The sequence below is a fragment of the Neurospora tetraspora genome (genome assembly GCF_033439725.1).
Source record: "Neurospora tetraspora strain CBS 560.94 chromosome Unknown B0H65scaffold_2, whole genome shotgun sequence".
In the NCBI taxonomy this organism is placed as follows: Eukaryota; Fungi; Ascomycota; class Sordariomycetes; order Sordariales; family Sordariaceae; genus Neurospora; species Neurospora tetraspora.
The window spans coordinates 781492-798759 of record NW_026944384.1 but is presented as its reverse complement, the minus strand read 5'-3'; the positions used below and the strand labels follow the sequence as shown (position 1 = coordinate 798759).

At 53.4% G+C, this 17268-nt stretch overlaps 5 protein-coding genes across 5 annotated transcripts; 3 read left to right on the top strand and 2 right to left on the bottom strand.

Moving 5' to 3' along the window:
- Positions 1-470: 470 nt before the first annotated feature.
- B0H65DRAFT_439586 (uncharacterized protein) lies at positions 471-1634 on the bottom strand (the record flags this gene model as incomplete). Its single annotated transcript, XM_062825426.1, has 1 exon — positions 471-1634. One exon carries the CDS (start codon positions 1632-1634, stop codon positions 471-473), a length of 1164 nt encoding a protein of 387 aa, XP_062683855.1.
- A 3288-nt stretch (positions 1635-4922) lies between these two features.
- B0H65DRAFT_455120 (uncharacterized protein) lies at positions 4923-5384 on the top strand. The gene has a single exon (XM_062826225.1). The coding sequence runs from the start codon at positions 5045-5047 to the stop codon at positions 5318-5320; it is 276 nt and encodes a 91-aa protein (XP_062683854.1). The 5' UTR covers positions 4923-5044; the 3' UTR covers positions 5321-5384.
- Positions 5385-8619: 3235 nt separating this feature from the next.
- Positions 8620-11319, bottom strand: B0H65DRAFT_439583 (uncharacterized protein; the record flags this gene model as incomplete). The annotated part of the gene is made up of 5 exons (XM_062825425.1): positions 8620-9233; positions 9768-10017; positions 10738-10768; positions 10875-11125; positions 11308-11319. 5 exons carry the CDS (start codon positions 11317-11319, stop codon positions 8620-8622), a joined length of 1158 nt encoding a protein of 385 aa, XP_062683853.1.
- A 518-nt stretch (positions 11320-11837) lies between these two features.
- B0H65DRAFT_439582 (uncharacterized protein) lies at positions 11838-12688 on the top strand (the record flags this gene model as incomplete). Its single annotated transcript, XM_062825424.1, has 4 exons — positions 11838-11901; positions 12066-12199; positions 12438-12548; positions 12614-12688. The coding sequence occupies 4 exons, from the start codon at positions 11838-11840 to the stop codon at positions 12686-12688; spliced, it is 384 nt and encodes a 127-aa protein (XP_062683852.1).
- A 2205-nt stretch (positions 12689-14893) lies between these two features.
- On the top strand, positions 14894-16483 carry B0H65DRAFT_517930 (uncharacterized protein). Its single transcript, XM_062828686.1, has one exon. It carries the CDS (start codon positions 14928-14930, stop codon positions 16287-16289), a length of 1362 nt encoding a protein of 453 aa, XP_062683851.1. The 5' UTR covers positions 14894-14927; the 3' UTR covers positions 16290-16483.
- The last annotated feature ends 785 nt before the right edge of the window (positions 16484-17268 follow it).

Here is a 17268-nt window from a genome sequence, read left to right as displayed (position 1 = left end):
TTCCTTTCCACAACACTATGCCAGATGCTCAAAGCAAAAGACGCCATCGAAGTTCCGGATCCTGTGCCTCATCTCCCTTACCCCATCGCCTCCCTCATCCCATCCCGGCCTCCCAATGAACAACCATGTTGGCCAACACGTCTATCCCAGGTCTTCGGGAACGTTTTTTCAACCCATACTTCGCTTCACCCGGGAAATTTTCTGGGAGCGGAAATCAATGACTGGCCCGTGAACTTCCTCGCCCTGGGTCTTCGGGGAGTGCTAGAAAGAAAGATGTACCTCGGAACAAAAGGTAGCCCTGCACGCTAGTCCTGGGTCTTCAGGCGCGTTTTTTCAACCCTGTCACACGCAACCCCGGGTTTTCTGGGTGCGTTTTATCTGCCCAAACTTCCTCGCCCTGGGTCTTCGGGGAGTGCTAAAGTTGCCCCTTTACGTTGCTCCAGGTCTTAAGGAGTCGTTTTTTCAGCCCGTTATACGCCGAGTCCCAGGTCTTTGGGGGCGATGGTTGCCTGTTTGCAGCATTTGATTCCAAGGTCTTGAGGAGCACTGTGGTTGCCCTTGTATCGCTGGTCCCGGGACGATGGGGGCGATTCTTGTAGACCCAGCTGACGCTGGGCCTTACAAGTCCCTGCGGAGCAAGGGGTCTCGTCTTCGCTCTCGCTCTCCTCACCCGAAGATGAGGCAGCGGAGGAACCTCTCGAAGGAGGGCGGAAGGCGCGTTCGATGTCAGCGGCAGCAGCGACTGCAGCGTGATCTTCAGGGCCAAACGCGGACGAGGAAGAAGAAGAGGGGCTGGCGGCGGCGGCAACCGGAGCGCGAGCAACGGTGTAGCCAGCTTGAGCCGGAGCAGGAGCTGGAGGAAGAGGACGAGTCTGGGCTGGGGCTAAGCCACCAGCGGGGCCAGACAACGTCATCTGTCTCAGGGCTTCCTGGGCCTGCTTCAAATCACCTTCTCTGACGGAAGTCAGAGACCTCTGTCTCCTCTTGCTGCTCTTGGGCGGGATGGGCGGCGGCGGGCCATCGGCAGCGACAGCAGCGGTGGCAGCACCAGCAGCAGCCTGGCGGTCCCTCTCCTCGAGCTCCAGCAGAGCTTCGCGAGCCTCCTGCCTCTTAGCGCGCTCGAAGTTCTCCGGGTCGAGGACGCACTGGCGGCGCACCACGGCGACGAAAGCCAGCATGATCTGCTCGATGCGCTCGTAGAAAGTCTTGCCGAAGGCGCGGACGACGGCGGCGTTCAGCCGGTTACCCAGCTGAGCGTACACGGGCTCCAGCTTGCGCTGGAACTCGTCCCACCGCTTCTTCTCCAGGTCGCGGGCGCGACGCCAGTCGGCCTTCTCCCGGTCCGACAGGTGGTTCTGCCTCTGGGAGAAGTGGTCGAACACTTGGTTCTTCCACTCGTTCTGCCACAGCTCCTCCAACTGCCGGATCCGCCGCGAGTGGTGCATCGGGCAGCACATGGCCAGGTGCTGCGGGATGACCATGACTTCCTCGCACCTCTTGCCAGTCCGTTTGGCGCGCTGGCACGGCGCCCATTTGGGAAGGATGGGGTCGTCGTCGGTGAGCTTGTTCAGCTTGCCCTTGCAGCCGCCGTGCTCGTGGTGGCAGTGCCAGTACTGGTCGATGCGGAAGCACATCTTGGTTGCCGTGGGGAGGTAGAGGAGGTCGAGCTTGATAGTGGCGGGGACTGACTTCCTGGTGAGGAGAGTCAGGGGCAGCAGTGGTGGAGAGACGGGAGAGTCCTTGCCGTCCGTCGGAGAGGAGGAGGGGCCGAAGAACAAACTCGGGCTGGATGTCGAGCTTGGTTGTGGCGTGGGGAGAGACTGACGGAGAGTCGGGGGGCAGCAGTCGAAGACGAGCGAGAGAAGGACTTCGGGCGCTTGGGAAGGTTGACGCCCTTGCTGAAGGTAAGGTCGTCAAGGAAGCTTTCTCTGGGGGTGAACAGGGAGAAGCGCGGCAACTTTGAGGGGTTAGTAATCTGAGAAAAGAATCAAAGGACCTGAGAGTCTTACTTTTGGGGTTTGGCGTCTTCCGCCGAGAGACGAGCTCAGAGAGGTAAGCCCGGGGAAGTTCTTTCTTGACCAGAGGGAGGCGGCCAGAGACAACGGAGAAGGGACAAAGTCGTAGCGAGCTGACGAGAAGTGGCTTGTAGCTTGGGAGGATCTTCAACTGTTATGGTGGAGAAGAGAGAGTGCTGTTGACTGCTGTTGACTGCTTTGGGGTTGGATTTCTTCACTCAGAGCTTGCTGGCGGGGTAATACCTGGGGAAGAAAAGAGGAAGAAGAGGGAAGGAAATCTTGGCCCCGGGTGAGATTTTATGGAGGGGCAAATTGAGGATGATCCACGATCCTATTGTGAGAGCTCTGAAACGAGGCTGCAGTACTTTCAAATCATCCCGTCTTTTGACGGCTGGTTACCTTGGGATTTGTACGAAATGGACGTCACCGGGACAACAGAACGAAAGAATCGAGCCACTAGCCCTTGGCATATCTGGGTCTCGAACTTGGAGACGAGACGAAAGACGCGACGAGATAACAGAGAATGGAAAAGCTCTGGTCTAGTATCCCTGCAGGGCAAACGCCGTCTTGAAGTTGGAAGGAGCGGCTACGGGATGGCGGGGTGGTTTGGAGAATTACGTCCCGGTCACGGACCGCGGGGTTTCTGGGCTGTCAGGCAGTCACCATGGCCATCACCGTTGATTCACTTTTGGGATGTTGGCCTTATTTCTGCAACGGCTTCATCAAATTTTCGAATGCGGAGACAATCTTCTGGCAAAGAACCCGAACTGAAGACATGGAGCGCAACTCCGTATTGCTGCTATCTTGCTCGAATTCAAAGCTCCCTTGAGGTTGCTGACCTTCAAACTCAACTCGGCTGCAACAAAGCATGACAGCCTGAAATAATGGATCTCTGAACAGGCCATATCACTTTCGCAACTGCTCGAGCTTCCAAACTCATCCTGGCCTGCACCGAGTCTTCGCTGACTTTCCTCCGAGCAAGACACTCAAGCTCTGCGCTCCGAATTTCATCTCAATTACCTCTAAAGGACTCTCCCGGTCATCTTCATTCTCAAGAAGCATATATCCTTGTGCTACCCTTGAGGCTAGATCGAGCAGGCATCCGATAAAAGTGCTCAAGCTCGGACCATATCGTTTCCTCCCCGTCCTGGGCGAGACAGACACTCAACTTTTTGCCTCACTTTAACTGTGAAAACCACTGTGCAACTCAACATTCTGAATAGCTCTGAATGAGAACTTCCATCCGTATTACAAGCCTTAGAGGTAGTCTAGGCTTTCTTTCTGGAAACTTCTGTTGAGGCTAGCAGGGGCACGGAAGAGGGATGAAGTCATATGGGAGAGGGCAAAAGGGTGACGGAGACGCGGGGTGTGGATGTAAGGACTACGGCAGGCTGAAAAACTTGGTCCAGGCCTGTCGTTTATCTGTATTTGCTTGGACATGGTCCAGTTGTTGAGTCGCGCGGCTGGGTGCCTGAAGGCTGAGGCTGCGTGAGGCACAAGCACTTTGTTGGGCACACTTTGCGTCTTTTGTCGACGTTCAAGTTGAGGTCTCTGGTACACGCCGGGCAGTGATTTATTGCTTTCAAGAATACCTAACTGCGCTGCTCCAAAGTAACCAAGCTCTACAGGACCATGTCTGATCAACTCAAACTCCGGGCTGCCTTCTGGACATGTCCATATCCCAAGCCGACTTTTCTCCAGACCGTGTGCCTCCTCCAATACTCCTGAAGATTCTCACCTCACGTTTTACCGCTTTCACAAAGCAGGGGCATGAAAGAGCTCTTGTCCTATAGAAGAGACGAAACGGGAGACTTTCTTCTCCGTCTTGGGACGACCTGCTGTCCCAATTTCCATGTTGTCCCCGTAAATCGTCCGGAGTCTTGGAGTTCAGTTCCTCTGTCTCGTCTCTATTTGCTGCTGAAACCGAGAGCAAACAAACCTCTCGCTTTTGTGGGTTATGAGCTGGTTTATTCCTTCTCGTAAGATCGCCGTGTTTGTTCAAGTGACCTTGGCTTTGCTGTGAGGTGAGAAAGGGCTGAAGACCATGTCAACATGTCCTTCGCAATGGTCGTTGAGCATGATTTGACTCTTGTCTTGTTTTTTGAAGGCTAGAAAGATGACATGTCTTTAAACAAGCTCGATGATCGCTCGATTTCGGGGGACGTGGAACTGCCTTGGGTTCCTTATAAAATAGAGATACGTTGGGCGGTATCAGGCCGGCCACGGGAACATTGCTCGCAATCTTGACCGGACACTCCGCTCTACTCGTAGAGGTAGAGAGCGTCACTTCTGTGCTCTTGGAAACCACGGACTATGTGTGGCCCAGCTGCGGTGTTCTTGTGAGTACAGGTAGCTAGAAGACCTCAAACACGGAGATCCAAAGACAGAACAAAGAAGCCACGGACTTGACAATCTACGGTGTACCTCTACTTGTCGAGTACATCAAGGAGAGAAGCAAATAGTCTCCAATCAATCACGGATTCATAGTCACATCATTGTCAAGTCATACTTGTCACACAGTCCCGATCGATGTCACATGTAGCGGACGGATACAACAAGACCAATATATTTGAAAAGTTTTTCGATTGAGGGAGTGCATGAGAAAGAGAAAGAGAAAGAGAAAGAGAAAAAGAAAACCAAGGCGAAGGAAGCCACACAATATTTACAAGAAAACCCAGTGTTCAACTCGTTGCCCTTTCGTGTAGCCGCCAGCTCGTATTTCTCCACCACCACGCCACCTATTCTCCTCCACTCGGAATCGGATCCGAAGCAAGAAACCGCGGGAGTCAGTGCTCTACCGCCAAAGGCAGCAGAGTTGCTACCACGCCGTCCCATAGTTGTGTTTGCTTGCTGAGGTTGTCCCGCAGCCTGGCGTAACGCTGCTATTCTAGGAGCCGCTGGCCGCCGCAATACGAGAGTCTCTCTCGCTTCCTCTGATAGCTCTCCCGAGTCTCTTGAGCCTCTTTGGGTGCGAGGGCTTCCCGTGTAGTCCCATTCATACCGACACAGTGAACAGAAGAGGAGGACTTATGCGACCGTGCCAATTCGTTCCCAGACTGATCTTGTTGACTGGGTCGGTATATTGCTCGTTGATGTTCTGGGCGGAGCATTGCTGGAGGTCTGTCTCGATGACACCGGTCTCGGGAGTAATCTTCTCCGGTTGCTTGCAAGGACCATGCCGAGGACGGAGGAAACTCGGGCCATCATTAACAAGAAGATCGATGACTTCGAAAGGGCCCATGTGGCAAATTGTGCGACGAGCGTTGCGGAGAGGCTCTCCCACGACAGTGACTGAGGGAACCTAGGATCACTGTGGGTTGAGGACAGGGCGAGATTGCCATTGCTGGGTAGATCCAATATCGAGAGAGCCTGCCTTGCATCGAACTTGTCAGCGAGTGTATGGACATGGTGACAGGAGGTATCGGTCCCTTGCAGTACACACCTTGTTCGACCGCAGCGGCGGGTACAGCGCCACCGTCAAGGTGGTTGGCGGGCTGCATGTGCATTTTCTGTCTCCATATCCCACGTTTGGTTCCATTTTCTTGACAGGGCAGTCAGCTGAGGTTGTGTCTTGGGCAAAGTGTTGCATGGGGGCGGAGCCGGTTGAGCGTACCTTGAGACGCCAAATGGTCTCGGCCAGTGCAGTACTCGAGGTTGGGGCTGTAGCGGGGCCGTTGAGACGGGCTTGTTTTTCTTCCGGCGCTGCTCAAATGGTGTATTTGATCAGAAATGCACAACTATCAGGATGGAAGAGCGATGTCCAATGGCAAGGAGGTTGACAAAGTCTGTGATTGCGGAGGGGCAAAGGATGTTGGAAGCTTGAAAGGAACCAGAACTATCACAGGTGCAAAGGCAAGAAAGGAAAGGACGGGAGTCAGACTGTCTTACCTCGAGGCCGAGTCTGCCTGATGGGTTGCTGACGGGACACTTATGTTGCGAAGCGGGAGAGGATGTCGGCAACCCATCAGGCAAAGATAATCGGGAGTTCCTGGTGCGATGGTGATCTTGAAAATTGGAAAAGAAAAGTCCATTGATGACATAGGGAAACAAAACGAGCAGAAGACCTGGGAGAAGGGGAGTCTTATGTCTACCAGCATGGTCTCTCAGAGCCGAGAGCCCAAGAGCACGACGGAAAGAACTCAGCCAACCAAGTCGTTACCGTACGTCGGGCCAGTCTGCGCTGAGAGAAGAGGTACCTTGGCCAAGTACCTCCCTCCTTCCCATCCGGTCTTTCAAGAAGGCCCTTCAAGAACAGACCAGAGGCGTGCCCTGAGCAGGGGTGAAAGGTGGGGTGTATCCAGTAGATCTTCGGTCCCGGAGCAAGTCTTCCAGGCTCAGGGGCAGGCACGCAGGGCAGACAGAGATTGAACTTAATGGCCAGCCGTCCGTTTCAAAAAGGAAAGAGGTAACAGTCACGGTACCTAGGTACAAGGCTGGAAAAGCCTGTCCATAAGTGAAATCCAGAGCTTCTTTTTTTTCCCTCGACTTTTTTTCCCTCCCTCTTCCTCTGTCATCCAACATCAAAGTGAACATCCACTGTTTTTCATTTCTCACAATGTTCTGCCGCTTGTCCCCAGATGCCAAGACTGGCTTGAAGGTACTCCTAGCCTTCGCAACGCTCATCCTCTGGTTGTTCACCATCTACTTTCTGACCCACAAACACAAACACGCACCTCCCTCTCCGGCTCCAAGCAACACCCCGTCGGCCTGTAGAGCCACAATCACCATCACCACCACCATCATCACCGGCACCACCATGACCACCACCGTCGCCCTCACCACTTCAACTGTTATGGGCCGCCTGTAGGCAGCTGGCGTCGATGCCGATGACGACGAAGACCGCGACCGACCTGGATGTAGGAGAACCTAGAACGACCGTCGGCTGGAAGGGTCTTATTAACGATCCCGATATCGACTCTTCCTTCAATCTCCGGTGTGCTTGTGGGAGCCCGTAAGTACATCCCCTTCCGTGATCTCAAACGGATATTGTTCCTGACAAAGTTTTCAGGAGGCAGCCTCAGGACAAGTGACTTGACTTTTTCAAGTTGTTCGTTCTCCCTACGCCGTCCAGGACTCCGAGACGGGCGAGCTTTTCTTGGGGCCCGATCAGTTTAGCGATGCCGTGGCTCCTAGCAGCGTTCCTTGGTAAGTGTTCACTTTCTTTCCCATCTCATTCCTCATTAGTCTTCATGTTCCCTTCAGTCTACCATCAAGTTTGCTGACACCACTGTTTCTCTTGCTCCAGGCCGCAATACGAGAGTCTCTCTCGCTTCCTCTGATAGTTCTCCCGAGTCTCTTGAGCCTCTTTGGGTGCGAGGGCTTCCCGTGTAGTCCCATTCGTGCCAAGACGACCCTCTCCCACCTCCTCCTTCATAGTGTCAACGGCGGAGGTGGGAGAGGGAAACAAGCTCAACGTATCCATGGCCGCAGGTGATATCGCCCAGTCAATCCTGAACGCCGGTCTGGTGGCGACAAGTATCCCAACCGAGGGCCTGATCACCTCTCCTACCTGAAGTGCCTACCTACCTTACCTATCATGGGGGGCATGGGCGTGGCTGATGCTGTGTCCATAGTCAAGGGTTCTGTGGGCGGTGACAGCCCGTACACGAGGTCGCGCAACGGCCTCAAGATTCTGCTGCCTTTGTTCGAGATGGTCCAGGTGACCAGGGACAAGATTATCGCCGCTGGTACCCTCCGTGTCGGTTGGCCATTGTGTGGTTTTTGTTGTCGCGTTTCTGGTTGCTGTGGAAGGCTGAAGAATCTCGCGGGAGATATCGAAGCTGAGACTGCACATCACAGTTCCTACCTGTACCTGTACCTACCTCTAGCCTGTTATTTGGGGATGAATGTCACATCTAGTAACAATACAACCTTCACCCTCTGGTACTTCGCAACATCGTTATTGACCTTGACGCTTCCGTGATCTTTTGTCAGTGATCTCCATGCTCTTGTAGTCTTTCTCTATCATTTCCCTTGAGTGCATATGGCAATTCCTGCCTGTGTCTCCCATGCCAGAGCTACGTCTTTACTGCAAACAAGGAATAATGCAACAATTCACGGAGCCGTTTGTCTTTTGGCTTTGGTTCTCAGTGATGCCAAAGGCGGCCATTTCAACCAACAAGAGGTTTACAAATGGCCCTTGGTGCAAACCACAAGCATGTCACTACGTCTAGAGATATGATGGCCTCTTTTTTCTCTCTGGCTGCCCCCCATGTCTCCATCATTTCCCGAGAATTGCCCGCAGAGTGGGTGGCATCTTTGTGCAGGTGGGCCAGAATCAAAATGGCATAGTAGATTGTGAAGCACCAGCAGATGATCATTCCCATGCACAAGATGGCTGGCAGCAAAGTGAGGACGGCTGTCACTCTTCTCTGCCTCCTGTCACTTTGCTCCAACCCCTTTTCTTTCACTCACGTTCGTTTGTCCCTTGGTCTAGCTTCATTGTTCTTGCCTTTTGCGTTCGGCCTTGCCCTTGACGGCTTTTGACGGGACCGGGCAAATGAGAGGTGGGTGGGTCCAGAAAAAGGGCACCTGCAGGGAGGGGAGTTCTTGTGACATGACGCGTGATGGGAGAAATATGATCAGCCAGGCTCATCGATTGAAGTCAGGCACTTGCGGTTTCGAGCCTTCCTTCCTTGCTTGTTGGGAGAGGTGGATGTGATCTGCGAGTGACTCGGTGGTTCGTGGCTGTGATCAACTCCATGAGGAGGGCTGGAAGTATCTTGCTCTCTCTACGGGAAACAGGTCGAACATTTTGGGGCAGTCTCCGCCACTTGCAGTCATCAAAGAACGGGCCAGTTCTCACGGCCGTCTTCCGGCTAAAGGCGGGAGACTTGGAAGGAACACGGAGCTCACGGAGACCAAAATTGGAATCAGAGTGTGAGTGTCTCCGGAGCCCGGAGAATGAGGAGAAGTGCGAGACTGCTCTTGGCCTCGAGATCCAGGCCGGGAGGCAGAAGTGCACGACTCTTTCCAATTCTCTGGAAGGACTCAACCGCACAAGGGACGCATGACGGGACGCGATCCGCGAACTCAACCAGAACCCCTCTTCATCCACCCCGACTCCCAACTGCCAATCCACCGCTGCTTGCACCAGCTCTTCGTCCATGCCCTCGTTCACAGTTGGCCTGAAGAGGGCTTGTTCCTGGCGTACTCGCTCCTGGTGCTCTGCGCGGGGCAGCTCTGGCTTTCCTCGTCGAGCTGAAGGTGGATCAACACCTTGTCGACAACTTCATGGTGGTTGTGCCTTGAGCTTGCCCACCGCTAGACTTGATGCTCATCAGGCCAGGAGTCTTTGCGATTGGGCACCTTCTCCTTCCATTTCGATCTCTCTCACTGTCATGATGTCCGGAACTTTCCGTCTGCCTGCCTCTTGAGACTCGACCAGGCTTCCAGAACTCGCGCCTTCCTGGTTCTCTCCATGTTCTCTGCTGGCGATCGCTGCTCAGGCTCCCGTGATTACAAGTCGTGCTGGATCGGACACTCTTCTTGTACCTGCAAGTGCGGAGAGAATGTGCCGCGAAGATCATCATCCAGGGGTGTGTCGAGCTGGAACTACCCGTCTGCCTGCCTCTTCTGTGGTGGCTCGACCTTCTCGAGCCCGTGGCTTCCCAATTGAACTTCCCATCGTTCGGCTCTCTGCGGCCATTGCGTGCTCAGAGGCTTCGTGATGCAAGGCGGCGGCTGCCTCTGGTCTAGATGCTCTGTTCTCCGCCCGGGAGCTTATCAGCCTGGAGGTTTCCGTCCGCCTACCTCTTGATTCTCGACCTTGAGGTGTTCGTGGTTTCCCATTCTTGCTTCTCAATTTCCCATTGTTCCATTTCCCATGGACATCGCGTGATTTCTCAAAACTCTGGGCCCGTGGCTGCCCCTGATCTCGAAGCTCACTTGTGGCCTTGTGAGCACCTCTACGGTCCATGATCTCCGCTGCTTCTGACAAATTGGGCGCCTTGACTTCCCGTCCGCCTGCCCCTTGAGTCACTTTTTCTGGGTCCGCGGTTTCCTATTGTGCAATCTGCCATCGTTCGATCTTGGGATCCATGACCAACTGGTCACCTTCTCGTGACTGTGACTGCCAGTGACTGCCCGAACGCATGTTCCCGTCACCGGGTACCTTTACGGCTCATCTTCTCCGCTTATGAGGGCTTATCAAGCTGTAACTTCCCGTCTGCTTGCCTTCTGTGACTCAAAAAGTCTCTCGCAACTTCTGATTTGGATCTGATGCTCGCCTCTTTCGCGGCTATTGCTCAACGCTTCATACGGGTCATGGCGTGCCTTCAGCAAGGCCGAGACCCTCAGACTTGCCCGCTCTTGCAGTCCACAACCGCCGTCATGGTGAAATATGAAACCTCCCGTCATTTTGCCTGCAGGGAAGTGACCTCAAGGTTGATCATCAGGTGCGTGATAAGGAGATTGCCAAGTGTCACGCTCCCTCGAGGAAGACGTGATTTCGTCCGGAGTAGGCACCTGCCTTGACTGCTCTGAACTCGGAACTTCGCGTTCTGATGTATGAGTGCAGTGACTCCCACGCCTCGATCCCTCTCCCGAAAAGCATAAAAACGGGACCCAGCCTGGTCCCTTCTCTTTTTCCTTCTTCTTCTCTCGACCGGCAACCAGCATCACTGCTCACAATCTTTCAGACTTTGTCTTTCCCAACTCCAGTCACACACGAAGCACGTCTGCAACCCCAGAGCCCTCCCTCTCAACAACTGTGAGTACACACCAACATGGTCCATTGCCATTGCTTCATGTTTCTGACACCAGATTTTCAGTTTCACCCACCACACAGTGCTTCCAACTCTCCCAAGGCCCCCAGTCCCTCGGTGCCCCCCACAACTGTGAGTCCATCCACCAACATACAACATCGCCATTGCCTTTCTGAGTTCTGACTTGTCTTTTTCACCAGCACGATGACCGAAAAGACCAACGGCGCGGGGGTTGGCGCCGCTGCTGCCGCCACCACCACCACCAGCACCAGCAACAGCAACAGCAACAGCAATAACAACAACAACAACAGCAGCAGCAGCAGCAGCAAAAGCCCCAGCACCAGCAACACCACCAGCAGCAACAGCAGCAACAACAAGAGCAGCGGTGAGGGTGGAGGAGGGGGCCTAGACTACAACAGGTGGACAAGGGGCGCCTGGTTCGAATGATGAACACAATTTGGCTTCCTCTGTGCTTTGCTTTCCGTCGTGACTTGCTGACTTGCCTTTCGTCGCGACTTGCCTTTCGCCGTGGCTTGCCTTCTGCTGTGATCTGCCTTCCATCGTGCTCTCAATACCTTCCGTCTTACTTTGCCTTCCATCTGACGTAGAGGTATCTTGCTTTCCGTCGTGCCTTGGTTTCCCCCGTGCTTTGTGACGTGACATGGAACCGAAGGTTGACTGAGTCTTTGTTCATTCGTCTCTCGTTCCACCAAAGCTCTTGCCCAAACAAGACAACGTTAGACGTACACCCACTTTCAGTCCCTCATCTTCCACGCAGATAAAAACCCCGCGGTCCCCGCATGATCTCTTCTCTGATCCTCACCCAATGTGCACTCTTCCTCTTCTTTCACAATCAGTTCACATCTTCCAGACAATCGTCACGCAAACAACATCTCTCACAGCGATACACGCCCACACTACCTACTAGCACACACAAGTCATCTTCTTCCCCAAGTCTCCCCTGCGTCACGGGGGTCTGCTCCTTGCTCAATTCACGATCCTTCGCCGCTCCTCTCTCGGCGAACTCCCCAGAACAAACTCGACATCTTTGGCATCGATCTGGTTGTGCCTCTTCTCCAACAGTCAGTCGGGACAGATGACGCAGTCTCTGTTGCTCATGGCTTGGGCATCCAAGGGCCAAGTATACACTTCGTTCGCTAAACGAGCAGCGGGGTCTGTGGGTATGTCCATCAAGATCCTCTGATTTCCGTTTGTTGTCATTCTAACACGGCCGAAGCCCATCACTCTTCCCTCCTCTTCCTCCCACCTCTACCGCGACCCCATCTCTGGTGAGAGCGTTGATGTACTCGACCTCCATCCCAATGTCCACCACCCCCTCCTCCAGGCGCGCAGCCTAGCAAGCAGTCCGACAACTCGATCGACTGCTTTAGAAAAGTCATTCGTAACGAGGGTTTCAAGGGTCTCTACTCGACCTGGCTGCCCGTCGTGGCAGCAACACAATACACCAGCGGCGGCAGGGTAAGTCACTATATCCCCAGTTTCTCCTCAGATCACCGTCTGGTACTGGACCCATGCTAATATTACCTTGCGACTTCTATTGAATAGAAACCGATAACGTACCCATCTGTATCGTAGGTAACAAGAGTGCCGATCTGAAACCGAACAACTCCAGTTTCGTCTCTGGCTTGACGAACCTACCTAAATCCCGACAGCCACGAACGGCATCCACGATTTCCAACTCATTTGTGCGAACCAGGACTCTAGTAGTGCCAAGAACGTGAGAGACATCACCGGCTCCTTAAACGCGGTGCTCTGGACTTCCTTTGTCATGATGGCCTACATCTACATTGACGCTGCGAGGAGAGAGGTAAGAACTGGAGAGAAGGGCCGTGAACTTGCAGGCGTACAGTCATGCTAACATGAGGGACCTAGGCAACTTCTTGCGGTAACCTGACTTTTACCGTCGGCATTCCGCTTCGACAAAGACGAGGCATGTGCTCGCTATAACGAGAATGTCGCCAGGGCATTCGAGCTTCTCATCGAAGGCAAAAGCACACAGCGCGCAATACCTGCCACGAAAGACCGAGCTGGAAATGCCCAAGGACCACCGCAACCAGCCCAAGGTCGCCAAGGTCGTTGCTGACCAGATCCGCGAGGGTGAGAAGGCCATCATTGGTGTCATGATAGGAAGGATGGAGCTGGATATCCTCCAGCGGTCTCTCCTTCTCTTTTCTGCTCTCTTTGCCTTCTGCTCGTTGCCTTGGCCTTTCAGCTTTGATCTTTTTCTTCTTCTTTTTTCTTCTTCTTTGTGACGAACCGTTACAAGCACAGGAGTATATCGCTGGGAATAAGAACAACGGTAGTAGTAGCCAAAAGGTACTGATCGATTGTGAAAGCTATTGCTTGCTGAAGAGCCGTAATATAAGAGGCCTGGGGAGGCCGTCTTATATACCGACCTTCAGAAGGGCGCCGCTGCGCCGCTATTACGGTTGCGGCTCTGCGGCGCTCCTGATTGGTCTATCTAGCTGCTTACATAAGTGATCCCTTATTGGATCGTAACATTCTTCTTCTTCTTCTTCTTCTTCTTCAAATCAAATTCATCGCTGCCACTTTCGTGTTTCTTTGTCTTTGTTCACTCCTTTCACTTCGACAAACGGGCCTGGGCAAGGCGCCGGAGGATTTGATGTTTTCCAGCGGTCACATCTTGTAAATAGTCCAGTCTAGTCTTGGAATCAAAGGTGTTCGATGTCTTCCATTTGCTTCGATGTTGTGACCACGTGCCTCGAGGCCGGAATGAAAGTTTTCTTGCTACATCGGTACGAGGGAGCTGCTGAAGAGAGTTTCCTCTGATTTTCCATGGCATCAGCCACAGTTAACGGTGTTTCGTTAGGGACTGAGGTCATCCAAACGTCAATGAGGCTGAGGTCACGCCGTCTTCTAGCCAAGGGGACTGTTAACGCCATAATGGTCCGTCTACCTCTAGCCAGAGGAGGGCCGAGAGCACTTCTTAGACAGGACTGGATACCCTCAGATTCGGCATGGTGATAGGGGAACATCTTCCAGATCCAGCAACAGGACATTGTACGAGGGTATATGGGAAGCTTGTTGGTGTTGAGAGGAACGTATCCTGAGTCACGATGAAGCGTTCGTTGCAGTGAGCTTCCGGGCTGTGAATTTCATGTTGTGAGAGGCCGGAGCCCACAAGCCCGGCGCTTTGTGGTCCTCAAGGTGCTTGACATGATTGACCACTGGCAGCTGCATCAGGAAACCCCTCTCGGTGCATTGGTCCGCAAACACGTGTATCTGCGGGTATTCCTGGATACATGCAGGCTGCAAGAGAAATTCGAGTGGCGGAGATGGGGACGGAGATACCTCTTGTTCGGACATCCGACATGCATGCAGGTCCGGACGTAGACGAATGCGTTAAGGCCATGGCACTGAAAGACCAAGGACAAGAAGTACAAAACCTACCTCCTTCCTTCTGTTCTTTTGCCTTCCCCCCTTCCCTTTCTTCCAATTTCCAAAAGACATCCATGTTCTGTCTCTTTGCCCAACAGGACATATTAATTCATCCCAACCACTCTATTCTCATCGCACTCTGTCTACCTCTACACGCACACACCTACACCAAGATGCCTTTTCGCCTGAGAGCCCCTTCGGTGGATGAGATGCTCGAGATCTTGTCGAGGGTTGGACCCATCCTGGAGGCCATCTTGTGGGCGTTGTATTTGATTCTTCTTGCGCAAGAGTTCCTTGGTTTTCCCTTGCAAGTGAACTTTGAAAATTTGGATAATCCCGCGGAACCTCCAGATTGGATATTCGAGGAGCTTGTGCGTCTCGAGGAAATTCTAGAACGAGACCGGCAGCAAGGCTTGGAATTGGACCTTGATGATGCCCAACTAGAGGTACCTCTACTCGCTCTCCAGCGTGAGCTAGCCCATCAGGCAAACAATCGGCCAATCCAAATTGGGATCTAAGCATCGCAAGAACGACAGCCTCATCGAATGAAGGCACGAGAACGAGCGGAATATCAACATCAAAGACGTGTGGCACTCTGGGCCATTTCACATTTGATATCAATAGGGGCGAGGGTTAGGGTCGGGTGTGCGATTTCAGGGTGTCGCCTTCTTGGCGTTTGGGTCCGCTTGTTCCGCTGATTGCAATGATTGGCTCCGTTCAGTGCAATTCGGGCCCGCTATCGACGTCGGTTCATCCCGATCTCAAAGTTGACGAGCACATCACGGCTATGCTCAGGAGTCTGATTCGACTTCATTTCCGGCGCAACGCTTCCAGTCTCTTCCAATTCTCTGGGTTTCCTTTGTCGTCATCCACTGTCGCTCTTACAACAACAAAATCGCCGATTTCAGTCAACAAATCTCGCAACATGTCGTCCTCCTCCGTCCCGCCACAACCACCTCCAGCGCCGGCCACAACGCGCCGTCCAACCGGCGCCGTTCCCTTTCTCGAATACCCATCCCCCAACGCCACAAGCACCAGCAGCAACAGCAGCACAACAAAACCAAAGCGCTACCTCCTCTTCTTCATCTCCGGCAACCCCGGCCTAATCGACTACTACGCCCCCTTCTTCACCCACCTGCGCTCCCTCCTCAACGAACTCGAATCCACATCCGCCTCATCGCCAGGCCAACAACCCATAACCTTCCACATCTACGGGCAAAACCTCATCGGTTTCTCCGATTCCGACCACCAGCCTTTTTCACCGGGATCCCCAGAAACGGAACCCTTCCTCTTGGAGGAGCAGATCGCCCATCTCTACGACTCTCTCGTCTCACTGAACGAAGAGAAAGGACCCTTCGACGAAATTATCCTAGCGGGCCACTCCGTCGGCAGCTTTCTATCTCTCGAAATCTTACACCGCTCCCTCCAATCTTCTTCTTCTAGTCTGCCAATAACCACAGCCCTCCTCCTCTTCCCCACAATCCACCAGATGCACCTCTCCCCCTCCGGCTTACACCTCTCCCGGATCCGCTCCATTCCCTTCCTGAATAACCACGCGCACGTGCTCGCCAAGTCCTTTGTCGATTTGGTGCCAGGGTTTGCGCTGCGGTGGATTACCAGACGGGTATTGGGTATGTCGGAGCACGGAAGCGAGGTTACTACGAGGTTTTTGCAGTCCAGAGATGGTATTTGGCAGGCGATTCATTTGGGGAAGGATGAGATGGGGGAGATTAGGGATGGGGAGGGGAGGTGGGGGTGGTGGTCTTCGCCGACTGCCCCAACTTCCCATGAGCAGCGCGACGAGCACGAAGAACAAGAAGTGGTTGCTAAAGAGATGGAGGGCATCGAATCTGATTGGGAGCGGTTTGATGCTCAGATCCGTCAGGAGCACGAGCAGAGGAAGGGAGAGGAGGAGAAGAGAAAGAAGCCCAAGTTCTTCCTCTACTTCGGGCAAAACGATCATTGGGTGGCGGATCAGTATCGGGATGAGTTCATTGAGAGGAGGAAGAGGGAGGGGCATACGGGGAAGGAGGGAGGGACGAAGATTGTGATTGATGAGGACAAGATTCCGCATGCTTTTTGCATTAATCATAGCGAACAGGTTGCTGAGAAGGTGAAGCTGTGGGTGGAGGAGGTTGTGGAGGGGTAGATGGAGATGGGGAAGGTTGGGACCGGGCGCCCGGATTGGAATACTGCATTGACAAAGGAGAAGAGCGTACAAGGACGGCTGTCAAAGGGTAGAAGGCATATAGAGCAGCTATACGGGTACCATCAGACACACAACAGGTATTCCAACCTCAAAAGGAGGGATCAGACATACGTAATCAACTTCAGTTTACCCACAAATAGCCGTTGAAGCCGTTCAAGACCATTGATGACATGCGTGGGATAATGACCCAGCCGTTTATAGGCCCTTTCAATGCTCCCATGTTTGACAACAGCTATCACATCCAGCTCCAAACACACGGGTTTGGCACTTTAGCTACCCACGGACATGCCCTAATGCACCGACCGGTATTATTCCATTACATCCTGCCCTGATAGTCCCCTCTTTCTTTCTAAATGTCACTGGCATCTCGAGAGACCTGTTTGAGGCGCCAGATGGTCTCCCCACATTTACATCTACGATTGATCTCTAGGGAGGAACAAGGATAGAGATGGAGGCATGCTGGAGAGTTACGTAGGTAAACGGGTTGATGATCACGCCCTTAGGCTGTCCTAACTAACTGCTTCTCTGCGTTTCAAGTTGAGCTAAATGCCGGTGTGCTTCCGCTTCTCGCGCTTGTGCCTGTGTCCGTCTCCATGCCCTTGGCCTTGCCCGTAATCATGCCTACCTCTATTTACAGTGATACTAAATGCCCACTGCTGCCGGCCCCTGTTGATCTACTTTGCCCAGTACCCCAGTCCGCCTTCTGACTTCCATCTTCATCTGGCTACTTACCCCTCAAAATCTGTTCTGCAACCTGAGCCTGAACCTGAACCTGAACCTGAACCTGGACTAGAGCCTGGACTAGATCCCGGGCTAGAACCTGGACTAGAACCTGAACCTGAACCTAAACCTGAACCTGGATCCTAAGATCGAAGATCCACATTCAACGTCAAGCGGCAACTCCATTTCAACGTCAGTC